The sequence below is a fragment of the Pan troglodytes genome, chromosome 11, assembly GCF_028858775.2.
Source record: "Pan troglodytes isolate AG18354 chromosome 11, NHGRI_mPanTro3-v2.0_pri, whole genome shotgun sequence".
Taxonomy (NCBI): domain Eukaryota; kingdom Metazoa; phylum Chordata; class Mammalia; order Primates; family Hominidae; genus Pan; species Pan troglodytes.
Genome location: NC_072409.2, coordinates 11950277 through 11968250, shown reverse-complemented (window position 1 = coordinate 11968250; position 17974 = coordinate 11950277). Strand labels below are relative to the sequence as shown.

Genomic DNA, 17974 nt, shown 5'->3' with positions numbered 1-17974 from the left:
ATTGCCACAGGTTTTTATGGGCTGCTGTTTGCAGACATATTTAATGAAGAAGTTATAAATCTAAGGGAGCTTACAATTTTAATTTTATACCTAAATATTTTCCTTGTTCTCATGTTTGTAGTCAGTCCTCAAGAGTGTAGTCACGTGGAATGTTCTTTAAATGAACATATTTGCTAACTGGCGTGATTTCAGTTTTTAAAACACTGGTTCCAGCAATTAGGCATTTTTTTCAGTTCCCAAATGACTAGAGAAATTCGTCTTGATTATAATTGCTCTTAGCCACGCATATCTAATTTGTGTCTTTTTAAGTGTTAATTAGTAAACAGTTTGAGCTGACATCTTTATGTGTTTGTGCGTTGAAAAATGGGGCTTATTGCTTATTTAGCTTGGGGCCGATTCCACTAGCATTTACGTCACGACACTGAGGTGGAATTAATGAAAATGCATTTGGCAGCATGAGGTAAAAAGGATTTTTGAATTCAACTTTTAGACGTCCGCATTGCGTGGGCTTCTGCGGGTCTCTTCAAATATATGAGGTTAGCGTAGATTTGGGACCTATGTCCCGCAGGAATAAAGTGAAGCAGATTTTTGTATCAATAATGAAATGGCAGCGTCCCAATTTTATAAAAGCAAAATGTTCCTATTCCCGCACAATTGTTCATTCTTTCTACTTTTGGAAAGCTTTCCTGGTGCTTATTAGATGTTGAAGAATTTTGTGGCGCAAACTGGTGCAGCCTGGAAAATGTGCGGTCCCTTTGCACCATCTAGTGGTAGGATCTTAAACTGCAGCAGGAAATAAGGTGCCTTTTCTCTGCCTATGAGATTCAATATTTCACCGCCCAGAATCCTTGTTATTTCTTTATTTTTCTGTTAGAAAGCTGAAATGTTTGGGGAAATAAATCTGCCTACTTCAGATATTAAAAGTTAGATAAATAAAAAGAAACCAACCTAGTCTGCTCCCTTTAATATATTGCTAAAACACACAAAACTATCACCCAAATTCCTACAGAGCTGTCACACTGAGCTAATTCCAGCCCAAAACAGAGAAACCTAACGAATTAGTAAAGTAGATGCCTTGCAGAAATCATGAGAGAAGTCTGAGGCTTCTTTTCAAATACAGGATATAGCTTGGGACCACCGCTTCATAGACTCTACAAGCGTCTGACCACAGCGCAGGAATCAGTTTTATGCCACAGACAAGATTAATTATCTTCCCATAAATTGTTGAGGTTCTTTTGGGCAGTTTATCATTCTAAGCAGCTCCCCTGCTGATCAAAATTGATTTTTTAAATATTTAGTGTTTCCTGAGTACCAAGGTTGTCCATGTTTATAAAAATGCAAACATTACAGGAACATGTAAAAGGTGAACCTCCCCCTCCGTCCACTCCTGCGGCATGTGCACACACATACACACACACACACACATGCATGCACACACGTTCAGCAGGCTCATGCAGTACCACCAGCTGCGACCTGCCTCTGTACTATCTAGTATGTCTTACACGTCTTCGCATGTTCCTTTACAGATCAGCCTTACCCTTTTTAATGACTATATCTTGTTCCCTTTTATGATTATGCCATAATTTATCTAACCAATCCACTATTGACTGACTTTTGAGGTGCTTCCAATTATTCACAATTACAGTGCTGCAATAGATTCCCTTGTACATGTTGCCTGGCTCCCCTGGGTCTTTCCCTGGAAGAGGATGTATGTTACCATTTGCCTTTTGAACAGGGCGGGGCTATTGGAAGTCCCACCAGTGGTGCCTGAGGGGACCTTTCCTCACATCCTTATTCTAGCTAAGACTCACTGGGACCTTAATGTGCCCCTCCATTTAATTTTTAATCTTTGCTTATTTTGGCCAGGTGCAGTGGCTCACGCCTGTAATCCTCACACTTTGGGAGGCCAAGGTGGGAGGATCACTTGGGCCTAGGAGTTTGAAACTAGGCTGGACAACATAGCACCACCCCATCACTACAAAAATAAAAAAATTATCCAGGCACAGTGGCTCATGCCTTTCTTCCCAGCTACTCAGGAGGAGGCTGATGTGGGAGGATCACTTGAGCCCAGGAAGTTGAGGCTGCAGTGAGCTATGATTGTGCCACTGCACTCCAGCCTGGGTGACAGAGAGAGACCCTGTCTCTTAAAACAAAAAACAATTTGGCCACTCTTCAAGTTGAACAACTTTTCAGGTGCTTATGAGCCACTGTGTTCTCACGTGAGCGTCTTCTGCTCGCTCTCTGCTCAGTTGTTTTCTATCAGCTTCTGTAGCTGTTGCATTGATTTTAAAGAGCTCTTTATGTTTTACAGAGAGCAAACTTTTCTCTAAAGTTCGAATACACACACTTTAATCAGTGTCTTTTCACCTTGTAAATGATGTGTTCTGCTATACAAAAGTTTCAAAATGTTCGTGGGCAATTTTCTCTGTTTATTTGGGCTTTGTGTCATAGTTAGATTATGAAAACATTCACCCCTATTTTCCCTTATTATTTTATATATTAAAATATTAAATACTTTTCAACTACTTAATCCATCTGAAATTTATTAGAAGGTAAGAACTACAGACAGCTTTATTTTACCCTAAAACATTAGCCGGTTTTCTTAATATTGGCGATCTTTCTTTGACTCTTAAATGCCACTTTTATCATACGTAAGTGGACCAGTGGATGTTTTTCTTGATTCCGTTCTGCTCTGTTATTCCATTTTTATATTAGTACCACACTATTCTGAATCTTATCGCTTTATAGTAAGTTTTGATACAGGGTAGGGTTAGTTCTCTCTTTTTTCCCCCAGAACTTTACTAATTTTATTCACAGGACTATTCTTCCAGTTGAACTTTAGAATCCTGGGGGGGAAGGAAGTTCCAAAAAGCCCACTCTCGATTTTTATTGGAACTGCATTGAGCACATGGTTGAACAGAATAGTAATCGGAATCTTAGATCAAGCGTCTCTCCATCCAGAAACAAGGGATGCCTCTTGTAAGCCCAGGTCTTGATCCTTTCTCTTTAGGTCGTTCCTAGGTGCTTTCTGTCTTTGTGGTTCTTGTGAACGAGATCTTTTTTCTCATTCTATTTTCTGCCACTTATATGTAAAGCAACTGTTGACTTTTGTGTAATATTTCTGGAGCTAGATATCCCTCTGGCTTCTTTTACTGTTTCTGATGGCTTTCCAGCTGCATTTCATCGGTTCCCCAGGCAGGCAGTTACGTCGCCTGTGAATGCTGAGGCCTCCATCCTGGCAAGGTCGTTCCTCTTCCTGTGTGCCATTGTCCGACACCTCGGCAGGCACTTGCAGGTCCCCAGGCCCCCTTATGTCATCTGTATTTTAAATGGAAGTTTGTAGTTTCAATATTAACCCATAGTGCTGCGTTTTGACTTGCTATTTATAGACATTGTTTTTTTTTTCTTCATGTTAAAGTGTTAGCCATCTATTTCTGTTTTCCTAAATGTTTTTATCAGAAATGGATGGTGGCTTTTGACAAATATCTTTGAATCATCCATTGAGATGATCATATTTTTTCTCCCCAAGCATATTAATACAGTGGATTGTATTAATAGAGTTCCTAATTCCAAGAGTCTTGGAGGCCCCCTTCCCCACTGCCCTTTTGGGTCTTCTTGGCAGCCAGTGTCCTAGCAGCCACCACCACCACACATCTTGTTCCCGTGGTGGCCCAAGGCATTCATCATATGAATAAGAGAACCAGGCTGAACCTGCAGAAATAAAGTGAAGCAGAGATTACGTTTGCCAGGCAGAACCACCTGCCCTGGTTACCGCCATGAGTCATACCCGCTCATGCAGAATTGAAGTCAAGGTGAACATCTCGCCTTTTGCACGTCCTTCAGAGAAGGATTTTCCTACCCTTTTCTTATGGTCTCTGGGAACTTTTGCACCTCTAGTTTTAGGTAAAGTAATGCCTACAAAGATGAACAAGTGGAAAGCTACCTGGCATGTATGTAAAAATAAGCATCAAGACAAAGGGTGGGGAAGGCACCTTTCCAGAGCACCTCACGGCTCTCATTTTCCACCCAGTAACCAGTGGTGGCAATCATTGTGGTTTTAAATCTCTTCTACAAACTATCTAGAAGAGGAGAAATACAAAGACTCACTTTTTAGGTGGTATTCAGGTGAATTCTAAAATGCTGACTCAGTGACCAGGGAGCACCCCCCCCCCTCCCCAGGGTTGTTTGCAGACACTGAAATAGCATTTAGGCCAGGCCCGGTGGCTCACACCTGTAATCCCAGCCCTTTGCCAGACCAAGGTGGGTGGATCGCTGGAGCCCATGAGTTTGAGATCAGTCTGGACAACATGGTAAAACCCCATCTCTACAAAAAATACACAAATTAACCAGGTGTGGTGGTGCATGCCTGTAGTCCCAGCTACTGGGGAGGCCAAGGTTTGAGGATCACTTGAGCCCAGGAGGTCAAGGCTGCAGTAAGCTGAGATCGAGCCACTGCACTCCAGCCTGGGTAACAGAGTGAGATCCTGTCTCAAAAAAAAAAAAAATGAGAGAGAGAGAAAGAAGAGAAGGGAAATAGCATTTATTCAGTGGCCAGGGCATCTGACAGTGCACAGCCCTGCCCAGAGCCTCCACCCAGAGCAGCACAGCTGGACACCCAGGTGCCACAGGGAGGGAAGGGTTGGGGAGAGCGAGGCGAGAGCGAGTCATGGTTTTGTCTTTGTTCGTCATGCAGCCGTCTTCATTTCCACCACAAAATGTGCTTTCTCCCATTTTTTTTTTGAAATACATAGTTTTCTCTTTCATTTTCCTACTTTTAATAGTCACAAGTACGAGAAACATTTTGCTTTCTTGCTTGCTCTGCCCCCATCATCCTATACATGCACACACAAGACAGTCACCGTGGTGAGATGGCAGTGGACACTCTTCCCAGCTGGGCTCCGTGTAGGGAGTGTGGGGTACTGTGGCAAACTGGAGAGCACAGGCCTCTGGAAAGGAGGCCACCTCCACCCACCACCCACCTGTGAGACTGAGGGTTTACTGGGTGAGAATGAGGGTCTGGAATTGTCGTATCTCCCTATGTTTTTTTCAATAGTATCTAGATAAATATTGGCATCCTATGCAAAGTCTTTCCACTTTTCAGTGTTTATGACTATTGTGAAACACCGCCCAGGCCAGCACTATGTGAACCTGCAGCTTGTACACTGTCTGCATAGAGAAACAGACCAGCACTGTGTGAACTGCAGCTCGTACACTGTCTGCATAGAGAAACAGACCAAATCACTAGACTTAGACTCATTTTCATCATCCACAGGTGTGACGTGCTGCTGTGGATGGGCCCTGGGCTTGGTACTTGATGTGTATGAGTTACTGTACCATGGGATGGGCTGTCACTCAGTCATGCCCAGGGGCCCCAGGGCTGTGCAGGCACAGTGCTGCTGCCACAAGGACTAGAAACCAGGATGACCTTCTACCTGCCCAAGAACTGACCCCCTAAACTAGCTGCTTTCTCTCCTTTGCATTGAGCTATGCCCAGAGCCTGATGTGTCTCTTCACTCACCATCAACTTGTCCACCCACCCACCCACTTACCCAACCATCCACCTACCCATCCACCTACCCATCGCCCCACCCACCCTTCCACCCACCCATCCATACACCCACCCACTTACCCATCCACCCTTCCACCCATCCACATATTAACCCATTCACTCATGCACCTGCCCATCCACTCAGCCACCTACCTATCCACCCATCCATCCATATCCACCCACTCACTCACCCACCCACTCACCGCTACCCACCCACTGTTCACTCATTCCTGCATTCATTCTAGGCTGTGATCTCTACTGGGCTCTGGAGCTACAGCTGAGGCTCCACAGCTGCCCTGAGCGTGAGGAGGGTATAGAAAGTGTTGTTGTGGTCCGTTCTCCCCGGGGAAGGAACACGCTTCCCAGAGCAAGTGCCCCTTTAGTGGTCCTTAAGGACACGTAGGACTTTGCCACTTGAGGGAGGAAGAGTGTTCCTGACAGAACTGGCTGGGAGAGGAGAGAGAACCATGCAGGGGAAAGACCTCTCCCCAGGATGTGGGGCTCAGGGCTCTGCATCAGGGTGGGGAGCTGGGAGTCACTTGCCCTGCTCCTGGACACAGGCCAGATCCTGGGTGGAAGGTGTTTTGTGAGATAGGGTGCCCTGAAGGTGAGGGCGCTCTCCAGGCCCCTGTCCCCCAGGGGACAGGCAGCCTAGGGCAGGGTGTCCCTCAGAGACAGACCCTCAGCGTTGTCATCACCCAGTGGGAGACCTAGGCTTGGAGGAGACAGGAGGGGCTGGGTACTGATGAGGATTGACAGAATGACTGGGATGCGGACTAGTAGAGAGGAAGGGACTGGACTGGCAGATGGCCATGCATTTATTCAGTGACCCGGGCTGGGTGCTGTGCTGGGCAGTGAGGACACAGCAGTGCCCAGACACACAGGCTTCTGCTTCTGGAGCTCTTAGCTCCAGGGAGCAGGGGCTGAACTGGCTGGAAGTGGGGGGCCCTAGAACCACATGGAGCCAGCGGGGCCCTTATTGCACCCCCTGGTTTAGGGTGAGACCCCCCCCAGCTGGATCTGGGGCTCCCTGCTCCTGGGTTGCAGCTCCCAGGTTAGAGCTCATAAACCATCTGGGCGGGCTGTTAGGAAAACAGAAATGGCTTCCTAAAGGGTCTGCGGGAGCCCTCACCCACCCCTCTGCCCACACCCTGCAGTGTGGTCATTGAAGGCCTCTCCCAGCTGTGCCCTGACCCCGAGACCTTGGTCAGGTGGTGCAGCCTCATGGGACCTCGGCTCACTCCCCAGTAGTGGCAAGGAGGTTCTGTCCTGCCAGACTACTCGGCTCCCCACTCCTGACCACAGGGGTCACAGCCCTGAGCTCCAGGCCCAGCTACAGGGCCTCGCTTTCAAAGAGAGCATTGAACAAGGAATCCACCTCATCTCCGGGGCATGAGGTGAGCATCCTGGCTTCTCGCTACCCGCAAGGCCCACCTGCTCGTGAACAGCCTTCCTCCCAGTGAAGCACTTTCTCACGCTTTCTGGAGCTGGGGCTTCCCGCTGGGTATGCAGCCTCTCCAATGTCTCTAGAACCATGGCCCAAGTAGGAAGCAAGGACTTCAGCTGGCCCTGCAGCTGCTGGAAGAAGACGTGCAGGGTTTGCAAACCGAACAGTTGCTCAGAGTCACCTGGGGTCCTTGTCAAAACGCCCACACCCACTGAAGTACTGCCTGGGGAGGGGTCCCGGAATATGGCTCAGAAAGCAGCGGGCAGCCCACCCTCGTCTCGCGGAAGAGGCCTGCAGGATGGGGCCGTGGGGCCCTGAAGGCCTCTCCCGGGATTGCAGCGCTTCAGGCCTCGCCATATGACGTGGGCACTGTGCTGGGCCCTGCCTCTCTCCTCCCGCAGCGTTTCAGAAGCCAGGGCTGCATTCCTCATCTTCAGGAAACAGATGAGGACATGGAGCCCCTCATGTGAGGAAGCTGAGGCTTTAGGATTTTAGAAACAGGAAGAGCCTGTATCATAGCCGAGGCCGTGGGAGTGCCTGAGATGGAGGGGGATGACTGGAGTGCTGAGCCGGGGGGCTTGGAGAAGCAGACAGGTGGGGCTGCTGTACAGAATCTCCCCCACCTCTCCCTGCCTGTGCTAGGGCCAGGCCCATCCGCCTGCCCAAGCCCACCCACCAGTGTCTGTCCACCCCTGCACCAGACTCTTCTCGTTGGCCCCAGCCTTGGCCCCTTTGGTTCCCTCCCACCTGTCCTCACCTGGCCTGGCCCAGCCCCTGCCCTCTGGACTACACCATTCCAGGCCCTACCGTGATTCACCCGTGAGCTCACTAGTTCATGTCTGTCGGTCTGGCCCCCATGCTGGAGTTGCACTCCAGGAGAGATAGGTGCCAATGCCTGCCCTAATGCAGGTTTTCCAGCCAGCCCAGCACCTGCCCCCTGCGCCTCTCTGGGCCCAGGCCTCGTCCAGCATTGCCCAGCTCACTCTGGGACCTCAGGAAGTCAGATCCTTTCTTGGGCTTCACTTTCCTTCTCTGCAAAGCTCGGGTGCTGGGAACAGCCCCTTACTGCCTTTTCTCGTCTGGAGCCCTCTAGAGTGTTCAGTATGAGACCTGGTGTGGGAAGGAGGGAGGAGGCTGGAGGGGCAGTGCACTTGCCTTCCCCTCTGGTGATTAGTGCAATTAATACTGAAATCACCTGAGTGTTTTCAAAAAATGCTGGTGTCCCCGTGCCGGTTAAACCAGGACCACTCCTGCCAACCACAGGTGGGGGCCATGCATCACTGTGGTTAAAGCCTTTGGTTCTGATGCATAACCAGGGCTAATTCTTTTCACTTTCAAGGCACTTGCACACGAATCGTCCTAGTTGTGAGTAGACCAGTAGGTTCTATTGCCCCCTCTTTGCCTCGAAGCTGGGTGCCTTCCAGGTGCTGCTGGAAGCTGCAGTTGGCACCTTCTATCACAGGACACTGACCTCACTATGAGAAAAGGCTTTTAGAAGCTGAGACTCTCGCACCGTGGCCTGAGACGCCTGCTTCCATCAGTGGCAGGGTCCCCGGGACCCCTGGCAGAACCCCTGACAGTTACATCTCTTTCCCGGGAGAGGCCTCAGGCCCGGGCTGCCCAGCTGCTGCAGTGGCGGCCTGTGCCCACCAGAGGGCGCAGGCCCGGCGCTGCGCAGCTGGACCGGGCTGTGCGGACCAAATGCTTTTTAATTGAAAATTTTTTTAATTCAAAAAGGATTTGCTGTTTGTTCGCAAGTGCAGGTTTTCCTTATGCAGGAGACTAATGTCTTGAGTAAACAGATCCGGGTCCAAATCCACCTTCAAAGGTACTCGCTGTTTGCCCAAGGGAGTGAAAGGGCTTCCAGAAGCGGCCCCGTCTCCTGGGTAAACACGGCGGGAGGAGCGGGCAGGGACCGCGTCTGCGGGAAGGCGGCCGCAGCCAGAGGGGATTATGTCGCGGGACATATGTTGAAATTTCATTTGGGGAGTTAGGGAAAACAAGAAGCGGGGGTGGGTGGCGCTTTTCTCCAGCCAAGATAACCTAAAAAGGGAAAAAATCCCGAGGGAGAGAGGGTGGGGGCGCAATCTGTGCGCCCTCGCGGGGACCGGCGTGGTGCAGGCAGGAAGGGGCGCCTTCTCCGCCCTCCCCCAGCCCGCGGGCCGGGAGATAGGAGCTCAGCCCAGCCCGGAGGGCCCAGCCATGCCCTCCCCGTGACCCTGTCCCCACTCCTGGCCACAGAGACTGGGACAGCGGCACAGGGTCCCCACGACAGCCCCTCTGCCCAATCAGCCAGTTGCTCACACAGGCGTGGAAGCGTCCTGCTCCCCCGCTCACCATCCAGAAAGCTCCCGCCAGGCCCGGGCCTAGGCCCTCTGGCTGTGGACGCTCGGGCTGGGGCTGCAACCGCCCTTAACCTGCTCTCTCTGGCCGGCCAGCCCTCAGCACTCCCTGCCACCCCCAGGAACCCGGCCCAGTAGATACAGCAAGACCTACTGAAGGAGCAGAAGGGCGCGGCCCAGGACGCCTCCCCCAGCCCCTCCACTGCCCTGCAGGAACCTGGCTCTGGGCTTTCTCCCTCTATCATCTGAGATGCTTCACCTTTGCAGGCATCTCCCTGGCATGGCCTTGGCGCATCCAAAGTGGAGCGCCTCCAAGCCATGTCCCACCCCCTCCCCCAGTTCTTCTTCTCACTCCCCCTCCCCCCGCCAGTCCTTCCCCATCTCCTCTCTGCACAGTGTGTGGTCTCTGGCCCTTCCCTCTCTGCCCATCCATGTCCACACCCATTCCCAGGTTCCAGTGATTGGGTCGTAGAATTATCTAAACTGGTCCCCAGACCAGCAGCATGGGGTTACCTGGGAGCTATTTGAAATGCAGATTCTCAGGCCTGTCCCCAGACCTACCCAGTCAGAATCTGCATTTGACCGGGACCCCCCGGGGATTGGTGTGCGTTCAGGGTTGAAAAGCCTGCTGCACGTTCTCTCCTGAGCCGGGGCTGATGGCCTAACTATCCACGCCGTAGGCCCTCAGCCCCGCTGTCTCCGCAGGCATGTGTGCCCGTGGCGCTCTCCTCTGCACCTTGGCACCTATTGCCCTAGGGTGCTGTCCATGCCCTTCCCCAGTCAGGCCCCGAATCTGCTTTCAAGATGTGAATGCCCCCTGCCCCGCGAAGCCCTCCTTGCTCTCTCCGGTGGTCCCCACGCCCCATGCATGTGCTCTCGGAGGTGGCCTTCATGCTGGGCTGTGCTGGGCATGCCCGCCCCCTCCTCTGCTACCTTGGGAGCCCCGCGCTGGGCGGATATCAGTGAGGGCTGATGAAGCCAGCCAGGGAATGAATTTGCCGCTGTTCCCTGCCGTGCATGTGCCCAGGCGGCCACCAGGTGGCAGTGTCCTCCCAGACTTTGGCGCAGCCCCTCCTCCTCAGCCTCCCGGAGCCGGAGTCTCCTGACCGCGGCCTGTGCCGGGTGGTTGGCGAGCAGGAAAGTGAGAGGGCTGGAGTGAGAGAGCTGGCGCTGCATGGTGGGTTCTCTGGAGCAGCCAGATGCTCAGTGATTGCTTGCTCAGTGCTAGGGCGCGGCGGGCCCTGATCTGCCATCGCTCATTCCATCCTCCAGGCAGGCCTGGACATGGGCGCATCACCCCACCTGAGAGATGAGTTCACTGAGGGCAGGAGAGGAGAGGAGCCTGCCTGAGTAGCCCTGAAGCCTCGGGTCCTTACCTCTGCACCCTGCCAGGCAGCAGATGCTGTGAACAGGGCTCCCTTCGGCTCGGGGGCCACATGTCTGCTCAGCCCACCGTGCACACGGGGACAGAGCCAGCCTCAGCCCCAGCTGAGACTCGGGTCTGTCCATTTGTCCCGAGTCAGCCTGGGGACTGTGGAGCAGTGGCAGCCGTGGACATAGTGCTGGGCTTTGGCCGTGGACATGGCGCTAGTCTGTGGCCATGGACGCGGTGCTGGGCTGTGACTTGCTGGCTGCCACAGCCTCCCCACCAGTTTTCCACTTTAAGGGAAAAAGGTCTCCCATGCTCCTTCATGGTTGGATGGCTTTTGGGCCCCACTCTGCCCCTGAAGGCTCAGCCCTGCAGCCTTCCTCACTCATCAGAGCCCTTGGGAGGGCTCCTTGCTGCAGGCGGCTCGCTCTGGGCAGCAGGGAGGGCAGGGCAGGCCTGGAAAGCCGCCTGCTGGTGGGCAGGGCGTGGGCACCCCAGGGCCCTCCCTGGGGCTGGGTGCAGTGCTCCGCTTCCTGCTGGGGCGATGTGACCCCTGCCGTGTTCCTGAGGGCCTCCCTTCCTGGCCTGCCCGTGTACAGGTGTCCCCCAAGGGGCTGCAGCTCATGGTCAGCTCACCCATAGGGCAGCTCCACTTCTATCTGCTGTCTGCAGGGGAGCCCTTCTTATGACAATTCTACTGCTAAAACTTTTCGAATACTTCAAATGCTTGAAAACCACTGATCTAATCTAAGCTCCTGCTTCCTAAAATCCATGTGACCACGAGGCTGCCTTGACGCAGGGTTCCAGGCCATTCCCCATACCCCACCCAGCCCCAGTGCCTTGCACCTGTGTGCGGCCAGGCAGCTGCCAGCCCATTTCTGTGGCTGGGGTGCCCCGTGCCTGCTCTGCCCACATGCCCTGCCTTATGTTTGGGCACCGAGACCTCACCTGGCCTCTTAAGTGAACTACAGGTGCTCCTAGCCCCCTCAGAGGTACTTACCCCTTCTCTAAATTTCCATCAGACTTGGAACGTGTTTTAGTGAGCCAGGGTCGGTTAGGTGAGCTGGGGTCTCTGGCGTGAGGCTTAACTCCTGCCCCCAGACAGGGGAGCAGCAGGGCTGAGCCGTGGAGGAAGGTCCCCTCCCCGGGCAGCTGCCCTGGCCCCGCTGCGGCCTGTCAGGAGTCCTCAGCAGGGGTGCCTCTGAGGACTCTGTGAGGAACGCATGGGGAGGGTGTGGATGGTGCCAGGGACAGCAGTGGAGGCCCCTCCCATGACCCTGGGCACCACCTGGTATTGGTCCTTGCTTCAGCGGAGCCAGCATATCAGGGGTCCCTAGAGCCTGGCAGCTGAGACCAGCCTCAGCCAGGTTTGGGGTTGAGAATCTACCCTCACCAGCAGGGGCACGAAAACTGTCCTGCTGGGCGGGAGGCCATGACAGTCAGCACGGGCCTGGCAGATGGGTGGCACCGTGGTTTTACACACTGCTGGTGCCACGCCTGGCCTCACAGGGAGCAGGCAGGGACTGTGAAGGGTACCAGTCATCACCACAGGAGCCTGTCACCCCCGCAGGCGTGTCCACGCACACACACAGTTCAGGGGCCCACGAGGGCCAACAGAGGGCAGGCTCTGGCTGGCACCAGCCTGGCCAGCTGCGCTATGTCAAGATGCCCCACGAGGCGGCCCAGGCCTCTGCCTGATCTTGATCTGGGGCTGTGGAGGGGTTTCCCTGGCGTCCCATGGACTGACTGTGTCTCTCTGTCCCCACCCGCCCCTGCAGTACGAGTACAGCTTCCGCACAGAGCAGAGCGCAGCCGCCAGGCTCCCGCCCAGCCCCACCAGGTGTCAGCAGATCCCGCAGTCCTGAGGAGCCAGCGGCCACCTGCGGGGAGACCACCGCCGCCCAGACTACTGACGGCAGGGGCTGCTGCCCCCGCCTCCTCCTGCCGCCTCCGCCAGCCCTCCCTCCCACACTGCCCCAGCAGGGCTGGCCCGGAGACTGGGCAGCTAAGTGGGCGCATCCCGTCTTCGGCTGGCCTGACTGACACCCCGGCCTCCCTGGGGACGTTGTTCATAACCATGACTAATCTGTGTGTGCTGTAGTGACCAGCGGCTCCTAACGTGTCTGTGTGATGACCAGTTGTCCTCCAAAAACCTCACTCACCACGGAGTCACCCTGAGGGCCCCGGGCAGTTGCCCTGGCCGCCCAGTGACGCCCACCGGCTCCCTCCGCTCCCTCCTCTCACCTACCAGGGCAGACCCCACTAAGCCGTTGAGTCTCTTCCTGGAAGACCCTGAGGGCCGGCAGCTTTGCCTAGGACTGTCCAGGGTCGCTGATCCTCCCCGGCCTAGGGCTGCCAGGAACAAGTTCCTCTCTGCAGGATCTCACAGCAGCCCTGAGAAGACATGGGAGGAAGAAGCCAGTGGCCCCGGGGTGGACCCTGCCCTTTGGACATCCCATGGACTTGTCACCCAGTCGCCTGGAAGTCGGGGAGCAGCACCCCTGCCCCCGGTGGAGGAGTTGTTGCTTTCTGGGGAGGAGGACGGTTGACGGCCCTGCTTGGATCCACCACCAGGACGCTGTGCTCGGCCATGGTGCGCCTCCCCCAAGGGCTCATCTTCGCAACAACCACATGCCAACAATAGCTCCAGGTGCCTCAGCCCCGTGCCCTGACCCGGGGACCACAGGGACGCCCTCTGAGACGTGCTGGCCCCAGGAGGATACAGGCACACGGGCACCCATCCCCTCTCAGAGCCAGGCGTGTCTTGACGGTATCTGCTGATGGGAACAAGTCATTCTGAAAGGTCCCTCTGACCCAGGTCACCAAATTTGGGCCAGAACTGGCACTTCTCCTGAGTGCCCACTGGTGCTGGCGTCCTCAAAGTGCCGGGCGCCAAGTTCAGCCCCAGGTGCGTTTGCCTAGGCAGTGGTGGCTGCCATCCCTCGGGGCCCAGGCCCTCACCCAAAGGGCTGCCTCACTCTGTGGTGTCAGGCACTGGGCTGTGTCCTGATTCCTCAGAGTATGGGGACCTGACATCTTTGGGTCCCCAAGAGTTGGCTCTTGGATGTGGGGGCTTGATGCTGCGGTTGGGGGCTGCACTATCTGGGTCCGTGGAAGCCTCTGCCTCAGCGGGGACGGCCTCCCGCTGCAGGTCCTGGGCAGCCCACAGTAGTGCTAGCTGAGGCCGGGAGGAAAGGGAGGCAGCACCGGACGGTGCAGCTGGCCAAGAGGCGGGCGGGGCCAGAAATACCTCATGCCCCTGCACCAGCCCCTCCGTCTCCAGGCCCCAGGCCTCTGTGTGGACCCATCTTCCTCCTCTGCCACCCCAATCTTCACTCGGATACCTCTTGATTTCTGTGGATAAGGGAAGCAGCCACTTCTCCCTCCCTGAGACCCGAGGATGCCCCTGGTGGGGGTGGCCGCCTCAGGACTCCTGGGTGGCACAGCGGCAGGACCTTGTCATGGGACTGATGCTGAGCAGGGAGGGGGCTGCCAGGCTGGCTGCCGATGCTCCGTTCACATAAGCCAGTGTGGTTCTGGGGACCTGAGGAGCCACCTATATCTGCCGTGGCTCCTCGGGTGGTGCCCTGTGTGACAAAGCCCAACAGCAAGGGTGACTCCTGGCAGGTGGGGGCAGCAGGAGGGCAGAGGGCAGAGCTCTGCCCACTTCATTAAGGTTTGTGAACTTTGTCCTTCACCTCTTTTCGTGCCCTGGTTGTGAGATTGCCTCTAACAGGTAATGCCAGGGGCCCTTCACTCCGCCCCCATGACTGGGAAGAGGCCTGTGGCAGCTCCGCTGGACCCTAGGAGGCTCAGAGGCAGTGGTGTGGGAGCCCTGTCTGCAAGGACGCAGAATAAGCAGTGAGGGCGGCTGCAGGAGAGGAAGGGGCTCCCACAGCCCCCACTGATGCTGCAGGCCCCTGTCGAGCTGGGGTCCCAGCCAGGTGCCCCCGCATGCCCTCCTGCAGTTGCTGGATGGATAGGGACACCAGGAAGAGGACAAACTGCGTGGACTCAAGCGAGCTGGAGCCATCTTCTCCATAGCATTACGGACTTAGCATAAGAGTAAATGACTGTGAACGTTGTAGTAAATGGCAGCTTAAGATAAGTAAGCAGAGACAGTGTTAAGGATGAGTTGGTGTCTGTGGTAGCTTTTAGGCTGCTCCTAACCCACCATTTATTGCCTTCTGAGAGGTGGGTGAGGACAAGCATGTGCCTGTGTGTGTGTGCGTGTGTATGTGTGTGTGTGCGCGCACATGCGTGTGTATAAGCCCACCCGAGTGGGGCTCGTGCAGGAGAACTGAGGCGTGAAACTCTGGCTCAAACCTAGGAATTCAGAGCGTTTCTGTCTTTTGGGAGAGTACTTTTCTCCACGAGCCCTCTGGCCACTGTGGGAGGGAAGGACAAGGGTTCCCTTGGAAATGTGAAGGGTCTTGGCCTCATCCCTCAGGTCCCCCCACAGCACTTCCCACTACTGCTGCTGTCCCTGCTGGCAGCCTCTGTCCCTCCAGAACGGCTAACCAGAGCACACTGTCCCCACCGCCTCCCCTTTCTCTCTGGAAAGTTGAAGTATCTCCAAAGGCCTTGGAAATGGCACAAAGGTGATAAGGAGCAGGTGCTTTGCTGCAGGCTCCCTTGCAAATGTATAATTAAGGCCTTTCTTCCCACCCCAAGTCCAAGAAAAAATGCCAGCCACGTCCTCCGCCACTTGGAGAGATGAGAACCCAGTGGGGTCACGTAAAGGAATTGCAGGTCGGTGAGAGGACAAGAGGGACTCCCATGTTCTAAGCACCTGTTCCTGGCCAGGCTCTAGGCCAGGCTCTCTAAGCACATTTCTCCTTTCATTCCCCCTAAAAACAGAGTGACCTGGAAGTAGATGTTCTTTGCTCCTTGTCAGAGTTGAAGGGGCTGAGACTTGGCCCGCTGCTGAGCGGCAGAGGCAGGGCCAGCCATCCTGTCGCAAGCCCGTGCTGGGGCTGCCCTTTCTGTTTCCAGTCCAGTTACGGACTTCCCGGCCGCCACTGGGCCCTGCCGGTCACCAGGCCACTGTGCAGTGGGCGCAGAGCATGGTCAGGAGTGGCCTGCCCGTACTCCTCCACCCAGATGAGGGTCCTCCAGAGCCTGCAGGCATCTGTGGGGAATCCCAGCCTGCAGGTTCTTGGAGAAGCAGGTGAGCCTAAGGATGAAAGCAAAGGAGGGCCTTGAGGAAGCAGCCCCCAGGCCTGGCAGCCACGCAGCGGCTGAGCTCATGAACTTGGTTCGCAGCCTGCCTTGCCCCTGGAGGCCACGCCAGGCGCTCACCCCTGAGCCCACAGCCCCTGCTTGGGCTGCCTGGCACCCTCAGGGTGGCCCGGCCGCCTCCTGCCACTCTGAGCACATGTCCGGGGGTTGCCACCAGAGACGGCTTTGTTCTCCCAGCTAAGGCCGTGGAGCTGTTGTGTGACTGTGTCAGGCCTGGACAAGGAAGGCCCTTAGGGATGACGTCCCCGCTGCATATTTATTCAAGGTGACTCTTGTACTTGGCAAGGGAAGTCCACTGTGTGATTGTCTGTATTCTTAATATAATTTGTTAAATAAACGTTTGTTTTAACCTCTTTCCCCAGTTTGCTGTCGTGGTGTCTGAAGGCAGCAGAGGTCAGTATCCCTCAGGGCAAGCCCCAAGCTCTCTCTCCCCCAGCAGGGCTCTTGTCACCACCTGGCCTGTCAGCCTTCTAGAAAGGACTGGTGGGCTTCTTTGCCCCTTGCTTAGTTGAGACGACCTGGTTATAAGTCAGTGGGATTCCGGGGGATGCAGAAAGCCCCGCTGTTATCTGGTGGCAGCCCTCGGGGTGCTCCTGGAAGGAGAAAAGCCCCAGTTGGCGTGAAGGCAGGAGCAGCTCCTGCCAGGTGGCCCCGGCGGGGAGGGCCGGGGTGCTCGGTGCCTTTCACCTCCGACTCCCCCCAGAGCCCTTGTCTGGGGGCACAGAGCACGTCGGAGTCTGGGTGGTTTCAATCCTGTCCCGACTGCTCACCTGCTTGTGAGAGGCCACTCCAGACACCAGCTAAGGAGGCTGCAGGGCCCAGGAACAGGCGCAGCGCTCCTTGTGAGGAGCCGGCAGTTCAGGTTTCACCGTCAAAGCTCTTGGCCTCCTCTTAGCATGCTCTGTGCGTCTGGGCCAGACACCAGTCTGCCTGCAGCCTGTTCACACCGGACTCGGGCAGGAAGGAGCTGGAGCACAGCCACCTTAGCTCAGCGCTCACCTCAGGGGCACCAGCCCCGCCTCCTCCACATCCCAGACCCCTGCTCCGGGATGTCTCAGGTCTTTGTCCCACAGTAGGAGAGGAAAAGCAGCCCGGAGGATCCCATAAGAGACCCGTGGTGCAGATAGAACAGCCGATGCTGGGTTCCAGCTTGGGCCTTGCCACTTCCTGACCACGTGGCCTTCGACAGGTCATCTGCACCCTGTATCTGTCCAAAGCGACACAGTTCCCCTCCCTCAATGGCTTGCCCTGGGAAGATGGAATGAGGACCCAGGCAGGGCATTTAGCACACAGCAGAGACATTTAGCACGCACGTGCCAGGTCTTTCTGGGGGGCCTTGATTCTATGTTACTGTCCACAAAACATACAGAGTCCCTCCTCTATGCTGGGTCTGGAGACACCAAGGAAGTACAAGTGGTGGTCTTTGGTATCGAGGACAAGGCCTCAAGTACTGCTTGGAAAGACAGAGCAATGCCCAGGGCCCCAGGGCTGCAAGGAGCTGAAATCTACTACACTGGCCTAAGCCAAGGCAGTAGTGACCAGCCCAGGAGGAGGCCCATGGTACCCAAGGCAGGTGCAGCCCAGCCTCAGAGGGCCAGCCTGGCAGCCCCTGTTCATCCTCTGCACTTCCCATGGGCCCCATGGCACCTGAGCCGATGTCTCCCCCTGCACTTCCAGCTGCTGGTTCCCAGCCTGACCACCATCTCAACCCTAACGTTCCGGGGCTTTCTCTTCCCATCTGTGTTCCCGCCAGCAGCTCCCTGCAGCCTTTCTCTGTGCTTAGCTCTGTCGCTGGTCAGTCACTCCAAGCTCCAGCCACATAGTTCCAGCAGCCACCTAGAGGTGTCCATGTGGAGGTCCCATACTCACGTTGACCTCAGCACATGCCGAGCTGAATGAACCATCCTATCTCAAGCCCTAAACGGCCCCTCCTCCTCCAACCCTCCCATCTCTGGGATAGCTCCACCATCTCCCCCTAGAGTTAGCCACGGCCCCCACCTGGAGCCCTTTGGGATCGCTCCATCTGC

The 17974-nt window shown here is 55.4% G+C and overlaps 1 protein-coding gene across 2 annotated transcripts in view; it reads left to right on the top strand.

Moving 5' to 3' along the window:
- Positions 1-16303, top strand: part of MVB12B (multivesicular body subunit 12B) — a 179530-nt gene extending 163227 nt beyond the window's left edge. For both annotated transcript variants that reach the window (XM_024345885.3, XM_016961671.4), the window contains exon 10: positions 12485-16303. In XM_024345885.3, the coding sequence (XP_024201653.1) occupies positions 12485-12571 (87 nt within the window). In that variant the 3' untranslated portion in view covers positions 12572-16303. The remainder of the gene's footprint in view (positions 1-12484) is intronic.
- The last annotated feature ends 1671 nt before the right edge of the window (positions 16304-17974 follow it).